Below are 21,079 nucleotides of genomic sequence, written 5' to 3'. Positions count from 1 at the left end.
AGGCAGGTGGATCACTTGAAGTCAGGAGTTCGAGAGCAGCCTGGACAACATGGTGTGACCCCATTGCTACTAAACACACACACACACACACACACACACACACACACACACACACGAAAACTTAGCTAGGCATGGTGGCACATGCCTGTAATCTCCAAATCCCAACTACTTGGGAGGCTGAGACACGAGAATGGCTTGAACTCAGTAGGCGGAGGTTGCAATGAGCCAATATTTGGCCACTGCACTCCAGCCTGGGTCTTACTCTAGCGAGACTCTGTCTCAAAAAAAAGAAAAAAAAAATTCTGAATGCGATGTCTATTACAGTCTACAGAGGTAAAAGATGACAAGTAGCAGGACTTGTGCCCAAGTTTTAGAGTGACTGTAACTATAGCCTAGAGCCAGTAATCTCTGTCTTCTTTACTGTGAGATAATAAAGCCCTCATTGTTTACATTCTTTTTAAAATAAAATCCCACAATATTGTATTGTAATTGATGCAGATATAGCAGGTTATTAAATCACAGCTAGATTAATATCATCATGAATCATAGGAGACTTTAGAGGTCATCTGTCTAATACAGTTCTACTCTACATCCCTACAGTGGCAAGATCCCAGTTAGAATGTGGAGTTGGCCTCTGTCCCCATGCTATTTACTGGCTGGGGGCCCTGCACAAGTTATTTAATCTTGCTCAGTCTCACTTTCCTCACATGTTAAAAGGAAATAAATATAGTCTGTGGGAACTAAGTGAGATAATGTATCATGGCTGGCATAGAATAGGCACCAAATAAAAGCTAGCTATCATGGTTATTTCCAGATGAAAAAGGCATGGTTTTTGCCTTCAATACTATTACAATTAAGGAGTATGGAAAAGACAAACAGCCATGAAACACAAAGTGAGACCTGATGAAAACAACTGAGTCGAATCATGGGGGTAAAGAGAACATATGCTGTAAGAGTTCAGAGGTGAGAAAAGCTTTATTTATTTATTTTTAGAGACAAGGTCTTGCTCTGTCACCCAGGTTAGAGTACAGTGGCACGATTATAGCCCACTGCAGCCTTGACCTCCTGGGCTTAGGGAATCCTATGTGCCACCATGCCTGACTAATTAATTTTTTTTTTTTTTTTCTGTAGAGACAGGTCTTGCTATGTTGTCCAGGCTACTTGTGAATTCGTGGCCTCAAGCGATCCTTCTACCTTGGCCTCCCAAAGCTCTGGGATTATAGGCATGAGCCACTGTGCCCAGCCCAGAGGTGAGAAAAGCTTAATGAGCAAAAGGACATTTGAGATTATGGCTGATTTTTATGATCTGAATTTTTCAAATTCCCTACAAAAAATATCTATTGCCTATTTCATCACATAAAAGTTATTAAAATAATGTGCATTCCTCAATAAATAAAGGAAAGAAGCAAATCTCAAAAAAGGCCATTGCAATGTTTTCCTTTGATAATAGTGAACAACTTGGAAACATCCTAAACGTTGGAATTAAATAAATTGGACCACATCCACGTGGCTGAATATCATACAGTTGTTAAACAGCTGGGAATTGTGTACCAGTATGGAAAAATGAAAATAATTGCTTTGTTAGTGGTTAGATGTTGGATGATTACTGGCTTTCAATCTTAATTCTGAGTTTCCATGATTACTACAATATTGTTTGTGCAATCAAACATTTAATGAAATCAAAGAAAATAAGTGTGAAATTTGACCTGAACAATGGGGACTTTTGTGTAACATTCTTTGCTCTGGTGGTTGCAGGAGTCTGCCTATTTCTCCACACCCTGGCAGGCCCCCAGCACAGATCCTTTGTCACCTGTAAGAAGGTGTGAGTGGAAGCCATGTGGCCTTGGTTTGGCCAGGACTGAGGACGCCATCCCCTTCCCCAGTGGGTGGTGGGGGCTACTTTCAGTGCCTCTCTGTCTGCAGGGGATATTAAGGCAGGAGGCCTGGCTATAGCTTTTTGTTTTTGATATTCTCTTCATTAGATGTTCTATACTGTTTGTAAAATGGATGCTAAACCAGGAGAAAAACAGGTCTACGGTGTTTCCTTGAGCATCTGTGAGCGGCCCCTCACCCTTTCGGGGAAACCCTGCCATGCTTTCCTCCTTAGGAGTCACTTTTGGCAGGCCCGGGTCCTAAAGGCTAAGGGCCTGTGAATTTACTTCCCCTGGAGAGATAAAGGCCTGTAGCCCTCTTTTGGGGTCAGTGTTTGACACTAAAGAGAGTCACTCATGGCCGTGACTTCCAGGCAGTGGACACGAGCTCTTCGGACTGCCAAGGCTGGCTCCAGCCACCCAGTTCCGCTTTTCTCTGGGGCCATCTATAACAGTGCGGGGGGAGGCGGGGTGGTCCCTGGGTGTCGCGGCACAGAGCCGGGTCAGATGCGTCCCGTTAATGGAGACAAGCTCTGCACGGAGCTGGTGGCCTAATGGGGACCACGCTCGCTCTAATGCGAAGCAGCCGCCGCACTGTGGCCGAGCCTCTTCCCACTGGGCCCGAGAGCTGCCGAGATAAAACGGAAGAGCCGCGAAAGGCGCTTTGATTCCAATACAAAACAAATTATTACTCCCAGAATGGAACAAAATAAGTCAGAGAGGAATCTCACGGTCACCATTCCTCTCTGCGAGGCTGCAGCCGGCGGCCCCGGGCCTGCCCATCCTGCGATCTTTGGCGGAGACACGGGGACACGGCACTGAGGGGCTCTGGGCGACTGGGCCGGGGAAGTCGGAGTTCCTGGCCAACGGCCCGCGGGGGCCTGAATCCTTTGTTTGTTGGGGCACCCCAAGAGGTCCTCAACTTGCGTGAGGGAGCCTCCGCATCTCGCGGAGGGCTTGTTACAGCACGAATTCCTGGGCCCCACCTCCAGAGTTTCTGATTTTGCAGGTGGAGTGGAGGTTGAGAATTTGCATTTTTTCAGGGAACGCTGGTGCTGTCGGTCGGTGAAAACTCTTTGAGAACCAGCTAGTAAATATGGAGATGGAAGCAACTTGGCCTTGAGTCTCCCACCACCACTATCCTGGCTTTCAGATGGCTGAGTCCCAGAGAGGTCTGCAGTGGGTAAACGATCCAATAGAGCTCTCCCACCCGCCACCTCCGAACTCAACAACTGATGCCTGTGCCTAGCTTCTTTCATCCCCTTTGGAGCCTGTTTTTGATTGGTCACTCCTGTCCTATAGTGAATCAACCAAGTCCCGCCCCAAAACTCAGGGACTGGAATTTCCCAGCAGCCTGGGCAGGTAAATGGGCAGCTGCCAAAAGCCTGTGAAAAAGCTTCAGGACTCCAGGCAGTCTCTCTACGGGATACTTCTGCTCAAGTTGCCTAGCCTCTAGAGAAGGCTCCTGGCTCTCTGTCACTGGCCTGGGCCACCAGTCATTCCTGGCAAGAGGAGTTTGGGGGTGAGGGGTAGGGAGTAGAGAGTAGGAAGGGGAGACTGGTGGCTGGGAGGACAGTGGCAACAATTCTTGTTGGGGTAACCTCACAATTCCTGCCTGGTTTCTTGGAACCCATTCAGGGATCTAAAAGCCTGAAAGTGTTTCTTTTTTTGTTTGTTTGTTTTTTAGAGACAAGGTCTTGCTACTGCCCAGGCTGGAGTGCAGTGGCACAATCATAGCTCTGTAGCCTCATACTACTGGGCTCCAGGGATCCTCCCAAGTAGTTGGGATTATAGGCATGAGCCACCTATGCCTGGCTAATTTAAAAAAAAAAATTTTTTTTAGACAAGGTCTCACTCAGCCACCCAGGCTGGAGTGCAGTGGCACGATCTCGGCTCACTGCAACCTCCGCCTCCCGGGTTCAAGCAATTCTCCTGCCTCAGCCTCCTGAGTAGCTGGGACTACAGGCACGCACCACCACCCCCAACTAATTTTTGTATTTTTAGTAGAGACAGGGTTTCACCATGTTGGCCAGGATGGTTTCGATCTCTTGACCTCGTGATCTGCTCACCTCCGCCTCCCAAAGTGTTGAGATTATAGGCGTGAGCCACCGTGCCCGGCCAGTACCTGACTAATTTTAAAATTCTTTGTAGAGATGGTGGGGGTGGTCTCACTATGTTGCCCAGTCTGGTCTCAAACTCCTGGCCTCAAGTTATCCTCCCATTTCAGCCGCTCAAAGTGCTGGGATAACAGGCATGAGCCACCGCACCCAGCCTTGTGTTTTAGGTGCAGGATGTCTGGGATGAGGGCCTCCCTAGAGTAAGCCATTTGTTTTCAAACTTGAGTGTGCATCCGGATCACCTGGAGGCCTTGGTAAGACCGATTGCTGGCCCCACCCCAGAATTACTGATTCAGTGGGGCTGAGGTGGGGTTGAGAGTTTGCATTTCTAACAAGGTCCCAGGTGCTGCTGCTGATTTGGCTTCCACACTTTGAAAATCACAGCCCTAGACTTCATTTGGGATCTCCAAGCCCTCTCTATAGCCTCAAATGTCATGGTATCTGTCCCCAGCCCCACTCTCTGGACATCCTCCACCAGTCACTGGTCTTCATGTTGATCGCCTTTCTCAGCTTTTGAAAAGGCAGTTTGGTCTTGTCTTGTGCTGCCTGTGCTCTCTGGTTCTGGAAGCAGGAAACAGCTGTTAGGGTGATTCAGCAATGGAAAGAGCAGCAACCCTCATACCCCACCCTCATTCTTGCACCCAGCCAGGCAGGACAGCTCCCTTCTCCTTGCTGCCATCCTTCACCCTCTGTAATTGCTTGAGTCCTAGCCCTGGTTTAGTCTAAAAAGAACAGGCAGCTGAGGAAGGATACCTTTAATAGGCACCTTAGTATCCACTCAAGGCCAAGCTTAGAGGGGTCGCTGTTGCATTTCTCCCAGTGACAAGAGCTCTGGAGTGATCCTTTTTTTTTTTTTTTTTTACCTTGTGCTTTGCACATCATAGCTATTTATGAAATATTTGTTGATTGACTAGTTGCTTAGGGAAAACTATAAGGAAGGAAAACAAAGCAAAATGAAGATATTCTTCAAGGCTGCCATGCACTAGGACAAAGTTTTGTTTGTTTTTTTTTGAGAAGGAGTCTCACTCTGTCACCCAGGCTGGAGTGCAGTGGTGCCATCTTGGCTCACTGCAACCTCCACCTCCCAGGCTCAAGCCATTCTCCTGCTTCAGCATCCCAAGTAGCTGGGACTAGAGGCATACACCACCATGCCTCACTATTTTCTTTCTTTTTCTTTTTCTTTTTTTTTTTTTTGTATTTTTAGTAGAGACTAGGTTTCACCATGTTGACCAGGCTGGTCTTGAACTCCTGACCTCAGATGATCTGTCTGCCTCAGTCTCCCAAAATGCTGGGATTATAGGCATGAGCCACTGCACCTGGACTAGGACAAAGTTTTGATCAGTGTTTGCCAGCTTGGCTGAAGGGGTAGAGTTTATCCTCTTTGACCTCCAGAAAAGGTGTCAGAAGCTCCTGGGTGGGCACCCTGAAGCACAGGCATGTGGGTGGGGGCAAAAAACAGCAAGATCAGTGTAATTCAGGGTTTTCTTTGGGGAGCTTTGAGACTGCCCTGGCAAGCTGGAGACCCTGGAAAAGAAAGAGCAGGTGGTCTATAGGGGTCTGGGGGTCAGCTGAGGCCATGGGGAGCCATCCTTTGTTCTGGTGCCTCAGGATTTCCAGAAAGGCAAGTTTTTTACAAAAGGAACTTAACATAATGTTTATGTTAAGAAGTTTAGAAAATGTCAATGTAAATAATCATGGCATTTGAAATTTGGACTAGGGTATGTCCAATTTAGATGAAAGTAAGCCATGTGCAAACCATTAGATTTTAATAATTTTCCTCTTAATTGGTTATTTTTCAACTATATCTTTAGCAAATGGCTAAATGGTTCTTTTTTTGCGGGGGATGGAGTCTCGCTCTGTTGCCCAGGCTGGAGTGCAGTGGCGTGATCTTGGCTCACTGCATTCTCCGCCTCCCGAGTTCAAGCAATTCTCCTGTCTCAGCCTTCTGAGGATCTGGGACTACAGACATGTGCCACCATGCCCGGCTAATTTTTGTATTTTTAGTAGACACACGGTTTCACCATGTTGGCCAGGCTGGTCTCAAACTCCTGACCTCAGGTGATCTGCCTGCCTTGGCCTCACAAAGTGCTGTGATTACAGGCATGAACCACTGCTCCCGGCCATGGTTCTTAACCTTAGGTGTACATTGGAATCACCAGTGTTGCTTAAAAAAAATAATCCCAATACCTTGGCTACACCCAAGATATGAAGGTAAGACACAATAGTTTTTTAAAGCCCCCGAGGCAATTTTGTAGTGCAGCTAGGATAAAAAATCCTTGCGCTATTGCTTGAGTGGTTGGACAGGCTAGACTGAAACAAGTAAGACTTTCTGGAGTGCCTGCTTAGCCTCTCATGAGTGCCATGACTGCCCTCTTCCCACAAGGAGGGACCATCAGAAGCTACAGCAGACCCTCTTCCTCAGCTCCAGTTGACAGGACTGGGGTGTATCTCCAGGACAGTACCTGACCCAGGATACCAATCAGGTGTCTCACACAGGAAGATTGAACTGGCACTCAGAAATTACAGCTATCACGGGCGCTCCTCTCTCAAATGGAGCAGAGGAGAGACCTGACCAGAGCAGCAGGAGAAGTTGGTTCTTGCCATCACCTCAGCCCCTGTTGCAGCACAGCCCTTCAGGGAGTCTGGCTATCACCCTGCCTGGGGTTCCAGGGGTTACTCACGAATCCTTATAAAAACACCCCCCACCCCAGCCACCTGTTTGGTTTAAAGCCAGCTCTAGTGGGTTTATGTTACTTGTGACCAAAGAGGCCTGCCGTGTGCACAGACAACAGCACATCAAAAGCACACAAAAACAAATATGTATTCCCTTCCCCCACCACAGTTACACCCAAGCTCTTTCTAATTCCATGTGGTCCCAGCGGAAGACTGTTTGGACTCTGTATTTTCTGGAGTCCACCCGGAGAAACCTGTTTTCAATTCAATTGAGAACTGCAATGATTCCCTAATGTGGCTCCATAGGCTTATTGAGAATCACCTGGAGGAACTACAGATAAACACATAGAGTGCCAAGCACCATCTCCAGAGGCAGAAGCTGTTTAGTTTGAAGAGGATCTTGAAATCTGTGTTTTAAAAACTTTTTTCCATGAAATTTTGATGTGCAGTTGAGTCTACTGGGATCAGGCTGGTAGGGTTAATTAAAAAAAAATTAAATTCCTCTTTAACTGCCTCCTAGATGGAGGCGGCGTTGCTATCAACCTATCATTTCTGGGAGATGGATTTTGGAGGCATTTTGTCTGGGAGATGGATAAGGGCCTAGTCTGCAGATGGACTAAACAGAGCCCAGTGAGGTTCAGGCTCGTTGGAGTACATATAAACATCAATCAGGCCAAAGGACCTTTTCAGGTTGGCTGCTTGAGCTGGTCAAATGAACCAGATCATTTACTTTGCCTTCTGAGCTCTGTAGACACAACCAAAGGAATAAAAAAAAAAGTGTGTGTGTGTGTGTGTAAGGCAGCAAATGTACCTTTTACTCTAGAAACAAAAATATCATTTCTGACCCAACAATAGCCGGATCCCTGTGAATGAAGGGTTTGCATATTTTCCTGTTTTAACGGTTCTAGTATAAACAGCCCAAGCCCAGGCCTGATTGTCAGAAGGTCCTGAGCAGCCCAACCAGAATGCTGGAAATGACTCCTTCAGCCCTGAGGACCTGGATCCGGCTTAGTGCCAGGATTTGGGCTTGTGTTTAACAGTAGCAATGGGGTCAGAAGTTGAGGGAGAGGGCAATTGCAGTGATCCCCAAGACCACAGCTAATGCCAGAACAACAGCGATAGTAGCTGCAGAGGCAAAAGAAGCAGTAGCTACTGTGTATTGATGATTTATTTGTACAGGCTGAGTGTGTCATTTATTTGAATACTTACAATAGCTTGATGTGGTAGGCATTATTATTCCAATTTTTAGAATGAGGTTCAGGGAAGTTGAGCAGCTTTTCTGAGGTCACACACCTTTTAAGGGGAAGACTCAGGATTACATGAAGGCATGTTTGACTCCTAACCATTACAAGACACTGCACACAGTACCCCAGGTGACAAACATCATCTTGTGTGCCATTTGGGAATACAGGGCTTTGGTCCTAGAAGCAGGCTGGGACAGCTCTTCAGACACATTGCTGGTTCCTGCTTTCTTTCATCCCTCTCACCACTCTAGGTACACTGGTCTCCAGCAGAGGGAGATGGCTGGCAGCAGGGGCTAGAAGGCCCTCTTCTAGGTCAAGGCAGTCCCTAATATCTGGGTAGTTTTTTTGTGTCCTGAGAATGGGACCATGACTCTCTTTGTTAGGCTAGCAAAAGACTCAGCAATGGCCAGGCCTACTGGCTCATGTCTGTAATCCCGGCACTTTGGGAGGCCGAGGTGGGTGGATCTCTCTCTCTTTTTTTTTTTTTTTTTGAGGCAGAGTTTCACTCTTGTTGCCCAGGCTGGAGTGCAGTGGCACGATCCTGGCTCACTGCAACCTCCGTCTTCCGGTTTCAAGCGATTCTCCTGCCTCAGCCTCCTGAGTAGCTGGGACTACAGGCACACACCACCACGCCCAGCTAATTTTTGTATTTTTTAGTAGAGACAGGGTTTCACCATGTTGACCAGGATGGTTTTGATTTCTTGACCTCGTGATCAGCCCGCCTTGGCCTCCCAAAGTGCTGGGATTACAGGTGTGAGCCACTGCACCTGGCTGGTGGATCTCTTGAGGTTAGGAGTTTGAGACCAGCCTGGCCAACATAGTGAAACCCCATCTCTACTAAAAACACATAAATTAGCTAGGTGTAGCGGTGGGTGCCTGTAACCCCGGCTTCCCAGGGAGGGTGAGGCAGGAGAATGGCTTGAACCTGGGAGGCAGAAATTGCAGTGAGCTGAGCTGGTGCCACTGTTGTCCAGGCTGGACAACAGAATGAGACTTCATCTCAAAACAAACAAGAAAAGAACAGCAACAACAAAAAAATTAAAAAGAAAGGCTCAACACTGATTGATCAACTACTGATTATATATTAACTGATCAAGACTGATTCAGAGGGTGTGGCTTAGGGAAACTTTCCTGGGCCTAAAACAGATACTTGGTGCTGATGTATAACAAAATTATGGTTCATCCAAAGGATGGATTATTAAGCAATAATTGAAAATCATTTTTCAAATAATAAGATATGGAGAAAAACCCTATGGCGAAAGGTTAAAACAAGCAGGATGCAAAACTGCACATTTTATGTACATTTATTAATTATTGGAAATTAGACTTATTTTAACTGAAATATATAAATAAAAGACTGGAAGGATGCCATCAAAATGTTAACCATGGTTACCTTGTGACCTCGAGGAGGGATGGGATTATTGTAGCGTTGGTGTCTTTTGTGCATTTTAATGTTTTATTTTCCCAATTTTCTTCAGTTTGAATTATCTTTGTGATGGGAAAAGTGAAAATGTGAAAATCCTAATACATAGCACTGGAAATGCATAGATACGATGACTGAGTAATTTTTACCCCACTCTGTCTAGAATGGATGCAGCAGGCAGAAGTGTCTGCCTAAGGTTTATTTCAACGGCAAGAATGGGGGCCTCTGGAATCAGTTCTGTCTCAGCAGAACCTGAGCGAGGCCTGTGCGGTGCGGGTAGGGAGCAGCCACTTCCGGTCGTCAACGAGTTCTTAATTTGGTTGGAGAGACAAGTGCACTGCAAGAAATAAAGGCAGCCAAGCGAGTAGGCCACCATCAAGTGGGGTTGAAAGGCGGGGGGCAGGCTCCTCTGGGCGTAGGTCGGGACCCGTGGGCGCCAATCAATGCTATGGTGGCGGAGAGTAAAGGGGACGAGCACAGCCTGGGGCCACCCCTGGAGTCCCCCAGCGTCCGCCTGTGGCCGTGCCTGGTTGGCCGCGGATCCCAGCTGGCGCCGCGAAGAGGTGGAATTGCCAGCACAGAGCACCGGCTCTCTGCCTTGTCTCTGGGTCCGAACACCGGAACCTCTGGTGTCGAGGGCGGGGGGAGGAACAGAAGTCTCGGATTGAGAAATACGGGAGGGTCTTGTCAGTGGCTGAAGGTGCAGCAGCCACTCTGGGGACCCAGCGAGAATGAGTTCGCCTGACTCTGGGCGAGCCCCTTCTGTGGGTGCAGCTCGTGGGCCGCAGAGGGAGGCGGCGGTAATGTCGCCCAGTGCCAGCAGAGGGCAGCCTCGAGGCCGTGAGCCCGAACGGCAACCTCGCCAAACCACGGGCTCCCTTCCAGCTCCCGGGCTCTGCGGGGTAGAGGCGGCCTTGGAGCCCAGAGACCAGCAACCTCAGTCTGCAGGAGCCCGGCGCAGAGGCCCAAGGGCACCCCCGAGATGTGGTCAAGCTACAGCCCTTAGGCAGCCTCACTCTGCGACGGCAAGGGCTTAGAGGGTGGAGTGGGACCAGATGCCTCAGGAAGGGTTAGAAAGAAAGAAACAAAACCCAACGCATACAGGGAGTTTGTTTTCAAGCAACAGCTTCCAAGCGTGTGGAAACCTTTTAAATGATGCTGGTGAGAGCTATGATAGTCTTCGCGTTCTTGGCGAGGGAAGTCGGAGGCTAGTAGCGGGATGGCTCCTGGCCGCGCAGGAGCCAGAGGTGCCAGCGATCCGTGCTGGGGCAGAGGGACTGTGGACTAAGGATTCAGACACACGTAATTGGGGATTCCAGTCCCGACTCTGGTCACTCAATTGACGTTGAACTTGAGCAACTCACTGTACCGCTCTAGCCTCTGACTAATCACGTCTGTAAAATGGGCATGGTGGGCTCCGAGTCTTGTAGGGGCGCTAGGGATTCCAGACAGCAGGAACTTCCTCACTGCTCCGGCAACCTTGGGTTCCTGGGTTTGCAGGTGGGCTGAAAGGATCCTATCATCGCACGTTTGCCTGGCGTGGCTGCTTTAGAGACCGAGGCCCGCCAGGCTTTGCAACCCAGTTGCGCGTGGGCAGCCACGGCCGTGGAACCGCCGGGATCGCCTTAGCGGCACTCCGGCCAACTCCCTACTCCCCGCCCTGGGCACTAGGATCACCCAGCTCCAGAAGATAGTGCTTATCAGCACAGGAATTGAGACCCAACACCCGGCGCAGTGGGTCTCCCAGGAAGCCTGGTGAAGGGCCAAGGCCCGCCGGACCTGAGGTCGCTTGGGGCGCTAAACAGACCCATCTATGAGCACATTCGGCCAACACACCCAAGTTCAACAGCGGGCGGGATCTTTGGCTGACCTCGATCTCTCTCAGAGTGTGTGCAAACGGGCACCCATTAGCTTCTTTTGGCTTGTTTCCTCATCTGTAAACTTTCAAAGGAGAGCATTTCCCGGGGTGATTCTGAAAATCATGCCAAAACTGAAAAGGCCTGTGTAAATGCGAGGTGTAATGATGACTTATGAGCAGCCAGCCCTATAAGTGCCTGCAGGAGCCAACAGGATAGATGCTAGAACGTTCTACAAATGTGTGCACATGCACATCACGTATGTGTAAAGGTGCACACCTGTCCCTAGACACATGACAAATGCACACACGTATGCGTGTACGTCTGGCTGAGAGCAAAGGGGCTAATACAGGGCTCATACAGGACATCATCCTGCAGTCTTGTGCATGCACAGTACACACGCGAGCACGACTGTCTGCCTGGAGACACCTCGTGGCACCGGAGGAGCTGCTCAGCCGACCCATTTCTTCCGAGCAGAGTCGGTGCCACCCGGGAAGTAGGGTTTCGGGTGCTGCTCTGGAGCGCCGGAAAGTCCGGATCCGGGTCTGCTGGTCAGCGCTTCGGCGCCTCCGGGCTCCTTTATCTCTCATCTGCCGGCCGGTGAGCGGCTCCAGTTTCAGTGGGGACCAAGACCCCCGAGCCTGCCGGTGAGGGGAGGGAGCGGAGAAGGAGGCCGCTCCGGGTACAAGAGGCTGCAGGGCCCCACTTCCCAGGTGTGTCGTCCTTCCTTTATCTCCCCAGGTCACACCCCCACTGAAAATAAAGAAGGGTCCCTGACTCATTCAGGTCAGGGAAGGCGGCCCCCGGGGGGGCCCCCTGCCCTCACAAGCCATGGTGAAGGGAGGCGAAGCCAGGGTTTGCCACGCCTGGGAGAAAATGCGTCTGCAGGGTCTCTTTGGGCTGCAGCGCTGGCCCGGGGCCCCAAGACTGTTAAGGTGTGCGTGGGAGGCGCGCAGTGTGGCTACCGAAGAGCCCTCCATCACCGCACCGGCAGGCTGCCGGGCTTGTCCTCCTCTCATCCTTCCAAGGGTTCTGAGCTGCGCAGCACTCGCATCACCCAGAAGTGTCTGTGGAGAAAACGACCTCAGGCGTAAGCCCAAGGCTGCCGCCTGCAAAGGCAATGCCGTGGAGGCTGGGTTCCGCCGCGACCTGGGTTTTTAAGTCACCGAAAGGGACAGGGCAGGGTCACAAACACTCTCCCGCCTTCTCTGCAGACCCGTTCGGCTGATAGGAGAGTGTTGCGCAGAAAATTCGAGGCCGGGCGCTGGAGGAGTCTCCGAGGACCGGAGAAGGCACAGAGGCGCCCCTGAGAGGCGCAGCTGGAACAAGCGATGCACGGGTTCGGATCTGGCCGGCCAACCGAGCCCAGCGGTAGCGAAAGCCAGAGTCGCCACAGAGGTTGAGCACGATTCCGTTTCTGGGGATCGGGTCCGGTGGCGAGCCACAGTCCCTAACGCCTTAGGAGACCTTAAGTAGGACAACATAATGCTGGTGGGGGCAAGGTCCAAGGAATTTAGTGGCAGAAGCCTTTCGTGGGGGAAAGGCAGATCCGTGCCTCCTCTGAGCCTGGGTGTGGGTACAGCCCCTGGCCTTGTAGCCCCTGTTCCGGGGATCAGCTGGGCCCACCAAACCTCCCTATATGGGGTTGAAAGTGGCCAGTGGGACGGCCCCGCCGCCCCTCCCTCGGGATTCCACAGGGTCCTGACCCGGCCTTTATCTCCGCACGGTCAGCAGTCGCGGGGGCTTCAGGAAGGAGGACAAAGGCCCGGTGTCACTGCGGGCGGGGGCTTGGTTTCCTGGCTCTCTGCTCACACTCACAGCCTTTAGCGGTTGTTGGAGGAAGATTTTTAAAAATATGTGTCGAATTTCCTTTTTTTCTCTTCTAGAAACAAACAAACAAAAAAGGCAAAAGGCATATTCCCCTTCGCTCCTCGTCCATACAGATTAAAGTTTCCTGGGATCCTGCCCGCCCCCCCGCCCCTTTTTTTTCTTTGACTGCCTAGAAATACTTTTTCTCCCTTGTACATAGAGGAAAATGCGGGGAAAGGTTTTTTTTAAACTCGGTTTCATACTATTATTATTACTGAGGACAACCGGGCAGGCTGAGGTCCCAACATGGATGATCTGAGTCGGCCTCGTGCCGGGGCTCTGCAGCCACTGCCCTGTGCACTTAGCACCTCTGGGGGCAATCAGGGCCCCTGCGCTTCCGTCCGCCGCTCCGCAGTCGAGAGCACCCTGTGCCCAGACTGGCCGACTCATTCTCTCCCGAATTTTGTTTAGAGCTGGCAAGGTGACTTAGCCCGCGCCCCGAGACCTGGGCTTGCAGCGCCGGCAACAGGGCCCCGGGGACGCGAGGCGCTCCAGGCCGGGGTCTTCCCGGCCACGGGCCTCTCTCGCTCTCCACCCGCTGGCGGCGCCTCTGTCGCCCGCAACTCGACCCAACCCGCTTCCTGCGTTTGCCCCTCAGGTTTCCCGTTTATCCACAAAGGCCTAGGAGAGCCTCGCCCACAGGCTGACCCTGCAACCTCTGGCCCGGTGGCTGCCTTCTGTTTTTCTGAAAAAGAAAAGAAAAAAAAAGAAAAAGAAAAAAAAAAAAAGAAAAATCAACCAGTCGAGGGAGGCGCGTGGGGACTGCAGGCGCCAGCCGGAGAGCCTGTGAGTGGGGCTGTGGCTGGCCCCAAGCCCCTGGGTCGGTGCCGCTTCTCGGGTCAGCACGGCCTTTCTCAGAGTAAACCTCCTAAATGTGTGAAGACCGCTTTGGGGGAAGCGAGAGGGCGGTTGGAGGAGCGCCGGACGAGGTCTCAGAGCCCACCGTGTGTGCCTTCAGGGCTTGGGTGTTAGCTGTGACGGTAACCGCTTGCGCCTCACTACTACGGACAAGGGGCTAAGGCAGGGTGGATGCAATCACGTGCGCCTGGCCCCGGAAGATGCTCACAGGGTGGGTTAGGAAGTCCAATCCTAGAAAGTTATCACTAAAAGTTTTTTTCCCCTTCCTTTCTTCCTTCCTTCCTTCTTTGCTTCCTTCCTTTTTTTATGTAGGGGAAGGGAAAAACATTACTGAGCGTCTACTATAAACTGGGCACTTAAAAATCAGAAAATTTATTTTAATAATTCTGATACACACACATAAGAATTTCTGTTTTATAGAGGAGAACACTGAAATTTGAATGTGTATTTTGCCCACCATTACATAGTTATTAAAGAGGACATCAGGTTCCATTCCAGTTCTTCCTGGCTGAACAGGCCAGGTCTTTGCCCTATTCTGCACAGGCCACCTCCCCGAAGTGACAAGATCCCAGAACAAGCTTTTTACAGCTCAGCACCAAGCCTGTGCGGCAAACAGCCTGCACAGCAGCAGTTTCTGTGGCACAGTCTGCCCACAGCTCAGACTGTGCCTCCTTCTTTTCCTGGGAGGCTCTCCCTTCTTACTCCTGGGAGGCTCTCCTTTACTACACAGCTCCCTTGAGCATCAGTGGCAGCTAGGCTCAGCTGCTGTCAAGTCTCCTTTTAAAATTTCGGAAACCATTTGCCCCACAGATAGCTGGATGACCTCTGGTTGGTCTCTTCTCTTCTTAGGACCTGAGATTCCTCAAATGTAATGTAATTCTGGGTTCCTACACGCAAGACACTCTTTTATGACAACTGGGAGCCCTCTCTCCAGAAAGTGGAAAGTTGCTAAGACTGCTTGGTTTTAAGAATCCTTAATTCCTGGTTGTCCCTAAGGTATGGGGTTCCTAGTCCCATCCTTTCCCATATTCTAAGGGTCCCACAGTCTACTCCAAGGAGCAGGGACTGCCACACAGTGGCAGGCCTGATGGGCAGGGCCCCAGGGTCACCACCAGGTTAGATCTGCAGAATGGGGACACTGCAGGGGTCCTGAGTCTGATCAAGATGTTTCCTGGCCTTAGACCCCCCACCCACAGAGGCCAGGAGTCTGGTCTGGCGATTCTGTCCATGAAGCCTGGCCCAGGCCATCATAAAGGGAAGAGCTCAGTTGAGAGCAAACTGTTTTGGGCCAGACTCAGATTCCTGGCCCATATTCTGCTTGTCGGACTGCATAAAGCCTGGGTCTGGCCCCAATTTCCAACCTCCACCAGGGGGTTCCTTGCAGCTCCATCTCCAGCCTTGGCTTCCAGGAAACCCTGGCAAAGGCTGGATGCACCTAATCTCGGATGAAAGGTCCAGGGCCTCTTGCTCATCTAAGCCTCAGATGTGGAGCTGCGAACTATTTACTGATGCAAGCAGAAAAGAGGCCGTCAATACCCTCTGTAGTAGGGTACAGGACCATCTCCAGAACTCTGTAGGTCCCCTTCCCACAGTCCCTTGGTGCATGTACTTCAATGGCAAAGATTTCTCCAGGTCCCTCTTGAGAATAGGACACCTCCCCCCGCTTTCTCCCAACCAACCCACTTACTCTGACTGGGCAATTTTAGTGAGGTGGAGGTGGCTCTAAGAATTTCTGTGTAAATGTGAGGAGGGGGCTCATACTGTCGGCAGTGTGTGAGGATGTTTACACCAACCACACACATAATCTTCATGCAAGAACAACTCATTAGGCAGGACATTCAAGAACTGGCCAGGTATTTGTATTAAACTCTATTTACATTGTATTTACACACTGGCCAACATATATACATACATCCGCATGGCCCAGCTGTCTAGACCAGACTGTATATGCTAAGGCATAATTGCTATATAACTCTCTTAAATACTTTTGCCCTCAGGAATTGCTTAAATCAGCTTCTATAATAGAAACTCAAAAGTGCAAAGAGGGAGAGAAGAGAAAGGAAATGAGAGACGAAGACAGCCTGCCATTGAACTAAACTTTCGGCACAGAGGAAAATGACCAAACTTAAGAGCTTTGGAGAAATCCCGAGGGCTGGAGTTAGACAGATTTTTCCTGTGGGCATTCATGGTGAAGTGGGGTATGATGTGGCTCCCTTCTCTCACCTCCTTCAACCCCTGTGTAGACCCAGGAAACCCTCACTGATTCCTTCATTTCGTCTTCCTTACTTGCTGAGGCTGCTGCTCTCTTCCCAGCCTTGGGTGCCTTTTGCCTTTCAGTTCTCAGAGAGCAGACAGGCTGCTCCTCCATTGCTGGCCCCAGACAACTTCTCTGTCTCACTGGAGGTGGGCTGCTACCTGTGCACCCGGTCTTGGCCCTGGAGACTTCCCTCCCCTGCTTTCTCTGCTTCAGACAGCAGCTGGGAGAGTGCTCACAGCCAGCCTCAGAACAGGGAGCCTCTGCCTGATGAAGCAAAGGCTCTGTCCATATTATTTTATTTTTCAGCAAGCCAGGAATACACACCCACAAATGCACACATCACCAGTGAGGTATGAATGCCACACACACTGTGGTCCCAGTAAGCACTTCCTAAGTGTTAGCCATATGATTATTACAATGCCGAAAATAAATGCCCACTCTGTAGGCGAATGACAGACACACACACCTCCCACCCTGTCACCAATGCACAACTGACACTGTACACACACATTTGCAGCAGATACAGACTACACAATTAATTGCCCATGGGCTACATTTTCACATTAGACAAAGCACAAACAGACATGCACATAGCAGGCTGCTTTCTGTTCTGCAACTCCCCTCAGCCAGATAATGGAGCAGCTGGGCACCAAAGGCACCCAGACACCAGCCCTGACCAGCCTCTAGGGCTTCCTGCTCCAGCTGAGCCTCCCTCTCCATACTGCTCCTGCCGGTTCCTGGTAGGCTCCAGTCTCAGTCTTGAGGTGATGCCCCCTGAGAATCCCCATGGCTTAGTCTCCTGCCTTGTAGTCTCTGGCAGGATGCCTGTGGGGGGCGGGGGGCATTCTGAGCAGAAGCCACTTGGGCCCAACTACACATAACGGGGATACCACCCTGAGGTTCCTACCGCCTGACCACTGGAGGGCTGAAGTGAGAGGCCTGCAGGCTCATTCTCGTGGTGGAAGACCGCTCCTGGCCCACCAGCCGGCCTGGACCTGCCGCCACTCTGCTGGCCAGGCCCCGAGATAGACCGGGGCAGTGAGGGACACACCGCTGGGTGCGGGGTCTAGTCTCAGCTGAGCAGCAGCCCGCAAGAGCCAGCGGATCTATCCTATCAGAAGTCGGAAGTCATCTATCCCATCAGAAGAGTGAAGGCCCATCACCCCCTAATCCGCCTGGGAGAACCAGACTGCAACCAGGTCAAACGCCTTTGTGCCTGCGCGGAAGCACGGATCTTAATTCGTTATTTGAAGATCTCAGTAAAGGAAGAGAGAGAAAGAAAAAAGACTAAATTTCTGCAGCCACGAAGTATGTTCAATCCTTAGTGAAACCTCCAAATCTCCGACCCATATCTCAAGGTAAATGAATTCTGACTATTAAAAATAACAAATCAGTCACTCCTCACATTTGTACAGAGGTTAGCAGCTTGCAGCGCATTTCCACAACCGGAATTTTATCTATTAATATTCGGAACAAACTCTTGGCTGTTATAGTTGACTCAAAATCGAAAAGTTTGAGAACAATAATAAAAACACAGCCAGCCCATATACCTAGTACAACTGTATATGAGGTAGAATACAAACTTGAATGGGTACAAAAATAAACCGAGTCCTACCTACAGTCGCGCCTTGTGAACGAACTTTCTGCTGACGTTAAACAGCCGAAACAGGCCAGTGATGACACAGAAAACAAACAATCCCCAGGAAAACAAAGCAGCAGCGACAGCCACAAACGCCTGCCACCCCGGTTGCTCTCAATCTTTGTTTAGCTCATTCTGAAAAAAAGAAAATTGTGCTGAAAATCTCCCTCTTTGAACTAGCTGCTGAACTTAGGCGCGACGGAAATAAAGAAGTCCGTGTTAAAAGAAAGAACAAAAAATTTATTCGGGAATCGACAAGGCAAAAAACAAAAACAAAACAAAACAAAACAAAAACAAAAACACAACAAAAGTGCTCTAGTTCTCTCTAGAAAATTTGGTCCCCCAAACAAGTTACAGTACAACCAGGTCTATGGTTTTCAGGCCGGGCCGGCTCCGGGCCACAAGACCACCTAGGTCGGCCGCTGCCGGGTTTCACATTTCTCCTTCCCAAGGTGGGAGAAGCAGGACGTTTGAAAAACAAAAAGCAGGGAGGACGAGCCGTCCCTGCAGCGTGGGCCAGGCAGGCAGTGATCTCCCTGCATCCAGGACTTGCATCGGAAAATCCGGGGACATTTGTTTTTGATTTTTTTCTTCAGATAGGGAGAGGGTGAAACTTCCCCAATTGGTAGACGAAACCATATTTAGTGGATATATTCTCCTACCTCTGAACACAGCTTTTTGAAGGCCCGACAGGAACTCTCACGCAAATCTTCCAGAAGAGAAGATGAGGAATACTAAAGCTTTTGATTTTCATGTTTGGATTTAGCAAGCTCCAAGGCCACAATACTTCCCCGGTTGCCCGGTGAATGTTTTTTCTCCTTACTTTTTTTTTTTTTTTTAATATTCTCTTAAAAAGCTCCACCGATCTTTTAAACAAAACATTAGCCAGCCGCCGGGGCCCGGAGGTGCCCGAAGCGACCGGACTGACAGCGAAGGAAACGCGGCCTCCCTCCGCGCCGGCCCGCGGTGTAAACCGAGTACAGGCCGCGGAGCCAGGCTGTCCCGGCTCCCGCTGGGTCCCAACCCCCGCCCCGCCCAGTGGACCCCGCGGCAAGCGGCTTCTGAACAGCTTCAAGAGGGTTCGCGGAGCAAACACACGTGTTGGTCTGTCCCTTTCTCAGGCAGCGCGGGTCCCGCCGCCAGTCCTGTCCGGCGCGTCTAGCCATGGACTGCACGGCAGTCGGGCGGGGAACGCCGAGCGCTAGCGCACCGACCTGTGAGAGAAGGCCAAGAGGTCTGCGCCGCCGACGCCCAGTCGCACCTCGGCCCCGGGCCCTTTCCGCGGTCAACTTGGGCGGGAGACGCTGGGGCTCCGGAAAGAGACGAGCCCAGTAAAAAGCGCACAGAGAGGCGGCTTCAGGCCAGGGGAGTGCAAGGGCATAGAGGTCAGGGAGGTGAGCACAGGAGGACAAGCAGAAGGAACAAAGAGGAGCTGAGGAGAGCGAAAAAGCACAGAGGGACCCCGGGCGCTGGATCCAGAGGCGGGCCCAGAGGGTGTGAGGTCCGGCTGGCGGCGGCGGCGGCGGCTGCGACCAGGACCGGCGTCGCGCGTCCCTGCATCCTCGCATCCGTCTGCACCGGCATGCGGTGGGCTCTCAGAGATCCAGGCGCGAATGCAGCGCGCCGGTCTTGCTGTCGTGGTCCCAGTAAGAGCAATGCATCATGGCGAGCTCGGGCTGCCGGGCGCAAGCGAACTGCAGGCCGGGCGCACTGGTGGGCGCGGGCGCCGGGGGCGCGGCGGTGGCTGGGCTGGCGGGGCTGAGCTGGCCTGGGGGCGGCGCGGCGGCCCCGTGGTGCGGTGGGGCAGGCGGCGGTGCGGCGGCCGCGTGCAGATGGTGTGCGTGCGGATGCGGGTGGGGGTGCGGCGGCGGCGGGGGTGCGGCCGGCGGGCCTCCCAGGCCGTTGTACGAGTTCACTACGCCGGGGGGCAGCGCCATGCTCTGCACGCGAGTGTATGGCCCGTAAGAGGCGGCCGGGCCCGCCAGCCCCTTGACCACAGCGGCCGCGCCGGGGCTGCCGGGGCCCGCGGCCGCAGCCGCCGCTGCTGCAGCCGCTGCGGCCGCCGCCATCTGGCAGGAGGCATAGGGCATGGGTGAGGGAGGCTGCGGTAGCGGCCACGAGTTGTTGAGGAAGCCGGACTGTAGGTACTTGGGGGGCGCCAGGTAGCCGTAGCCGTCGGCCCCGGCGCCCGCCACGCCGCACCCGCCTGCGGCGCCTCCGGCCCCGAAGAGCCCCTTGCCGGGCTGGAAGTGCGCGGGTGGCGGCCGGAAGGGCCGCTTCATGCGGCGGCGGCGCCGGTAGTTGCCCTTCTCGAACATGTCTTCGCAGGCCGGGTCCAGCGTCCAGTAGTTGCCCTTGCGCTCGCCGCCGCCCTCGCGCGGCACTTTGATGAAGCACTCGTTGAGGCTGAGGTTGTGGCGGATGCTATTTTGCCAGCCCTTCTTGTTCTTCTCGTAGAACGGGAACTTGGCGATGATGTACTGGTAGATGCCGGACAGCGTGAGCCTCTTCTCCGCGCTCTCGCGGATCGCCATGGCGATGAGCGCCACGTACGAGTACGGGGGCTTCTGCGCCGGGTCCGGCTTCTCCGGGGCTGTCCCGCCGCCACCCCCTCCGCCCTTGCCTGGGCTCGGCGGCGGCGCTTCTGGCTCCTTGACTGTGCGGCCGGTCTCTGGGGCCAGCAGGGCCCCCGCCGCGTCCTCGGGCTCGGGGTAGCTGGCCATCATGACAAAGCCGGCGCGCCGCGGCCGGGCCGCCTCTGCTCTCCGTTCCAGGCGCTGGCGCGGCAAAGAGTTGGAGCGCACAAGTCCGCTTACGGCCGAGTCTCAAACTTCTGGAGGCTGCGGATGCCGCCCGCGTTTGCTTGCTGGAGGCCTCTCGCTGCTCTCCCCTCTCCTTCCCCTTCCCCTAGGGAGCGGCCGGCGGGAGTGGAGCTCAGCCTCTGGCCATGGGGAGTCCGCCCAACAGAGAGGGGCTCCGGCCTCGCCGCCCCTCCCCGTCCAGGCCAGTCCCCGCCTTGGTGGGTTTTCTTTTCTGCTCTCTTCCCCTCCCCCCGCCCCCCGGTTTCCCGAAGCACGACCCGCGTCTCTGGCAGAGCTGCCTCCTGGAGTCCCTAGTGCGCCAGGAGCCTCGCTCTGTTCTGATTCGTATGGGCTCCACCGAGTTCCGCTTGCGTCAGGCGCCTTCGCCCCTATAGCGGGGCGGCCAGCCGCGCACGGGCGAGTTCATCTCCAAGTCACTTTTTGTAAACGCCCCGCACAGCCTGGACCGGC

At 52.5% G+C, this 21,079-nt stretch overlaps 1 protein-coding gene and 1 long non-coding RNA gene across 2 annotated transcripts; both read right to left on the bottom strand.

Moving 5' to 3' along the window:
- Nucleotides 1–8,945: 8,945 nt before the first annotated feature.
- LOC112619597 lies at nt 8,946–17,808 on the bottom strand. Its single transcript, XR_003118258.1, has 3 exons — nt 17,784–17,808; nt 16,198–16,432; nt 8,946–12,251 (listed from the first exon to the last, which is right to left on the bottom strand). It is a non-coding gene; the product is annotated as an uncharacterized LOC112619597 (long non-coding RNA).
- Nucleotides 17,809–18,026: 218 nt separating this feature from the next.
- Nucleotides 18,027–20,945, bottom strand: FOXL2 (forkhead box L2). Its single transcript, XM_025376958.1, has one exon. It carries the CDS (start codon nt 20,531–20,533, stop codon nt 19,403–19,405), a length of 1,131 nt encoding a protein of 376 aa, XP_025232743.1. The 5' UTR covers nt 20,534–20,945; the 3' UTR covers nt 18,027–19,402.
- Between the last annotated feature and the right edge of the window lie 134 nt (nt 20,946–21,079).

Source organism: Theropithecus gelada, chromosome 2, assembly GCF_003255815.1.
Source record: "Theropithecus gelada isolate Dixy chromosome 2, Tgel_1.0, whole genome shotgun sequence".
Taxonomy (NCBI): Eukaryota; Metazoa; Chordata; class Mammalia; order Primates; family Cercopithecidae; genus Theropithecus; species Theropithecus gelada.
This window is presented reverse-complemented; position numbering and strand designations above follow the sequence as displayed.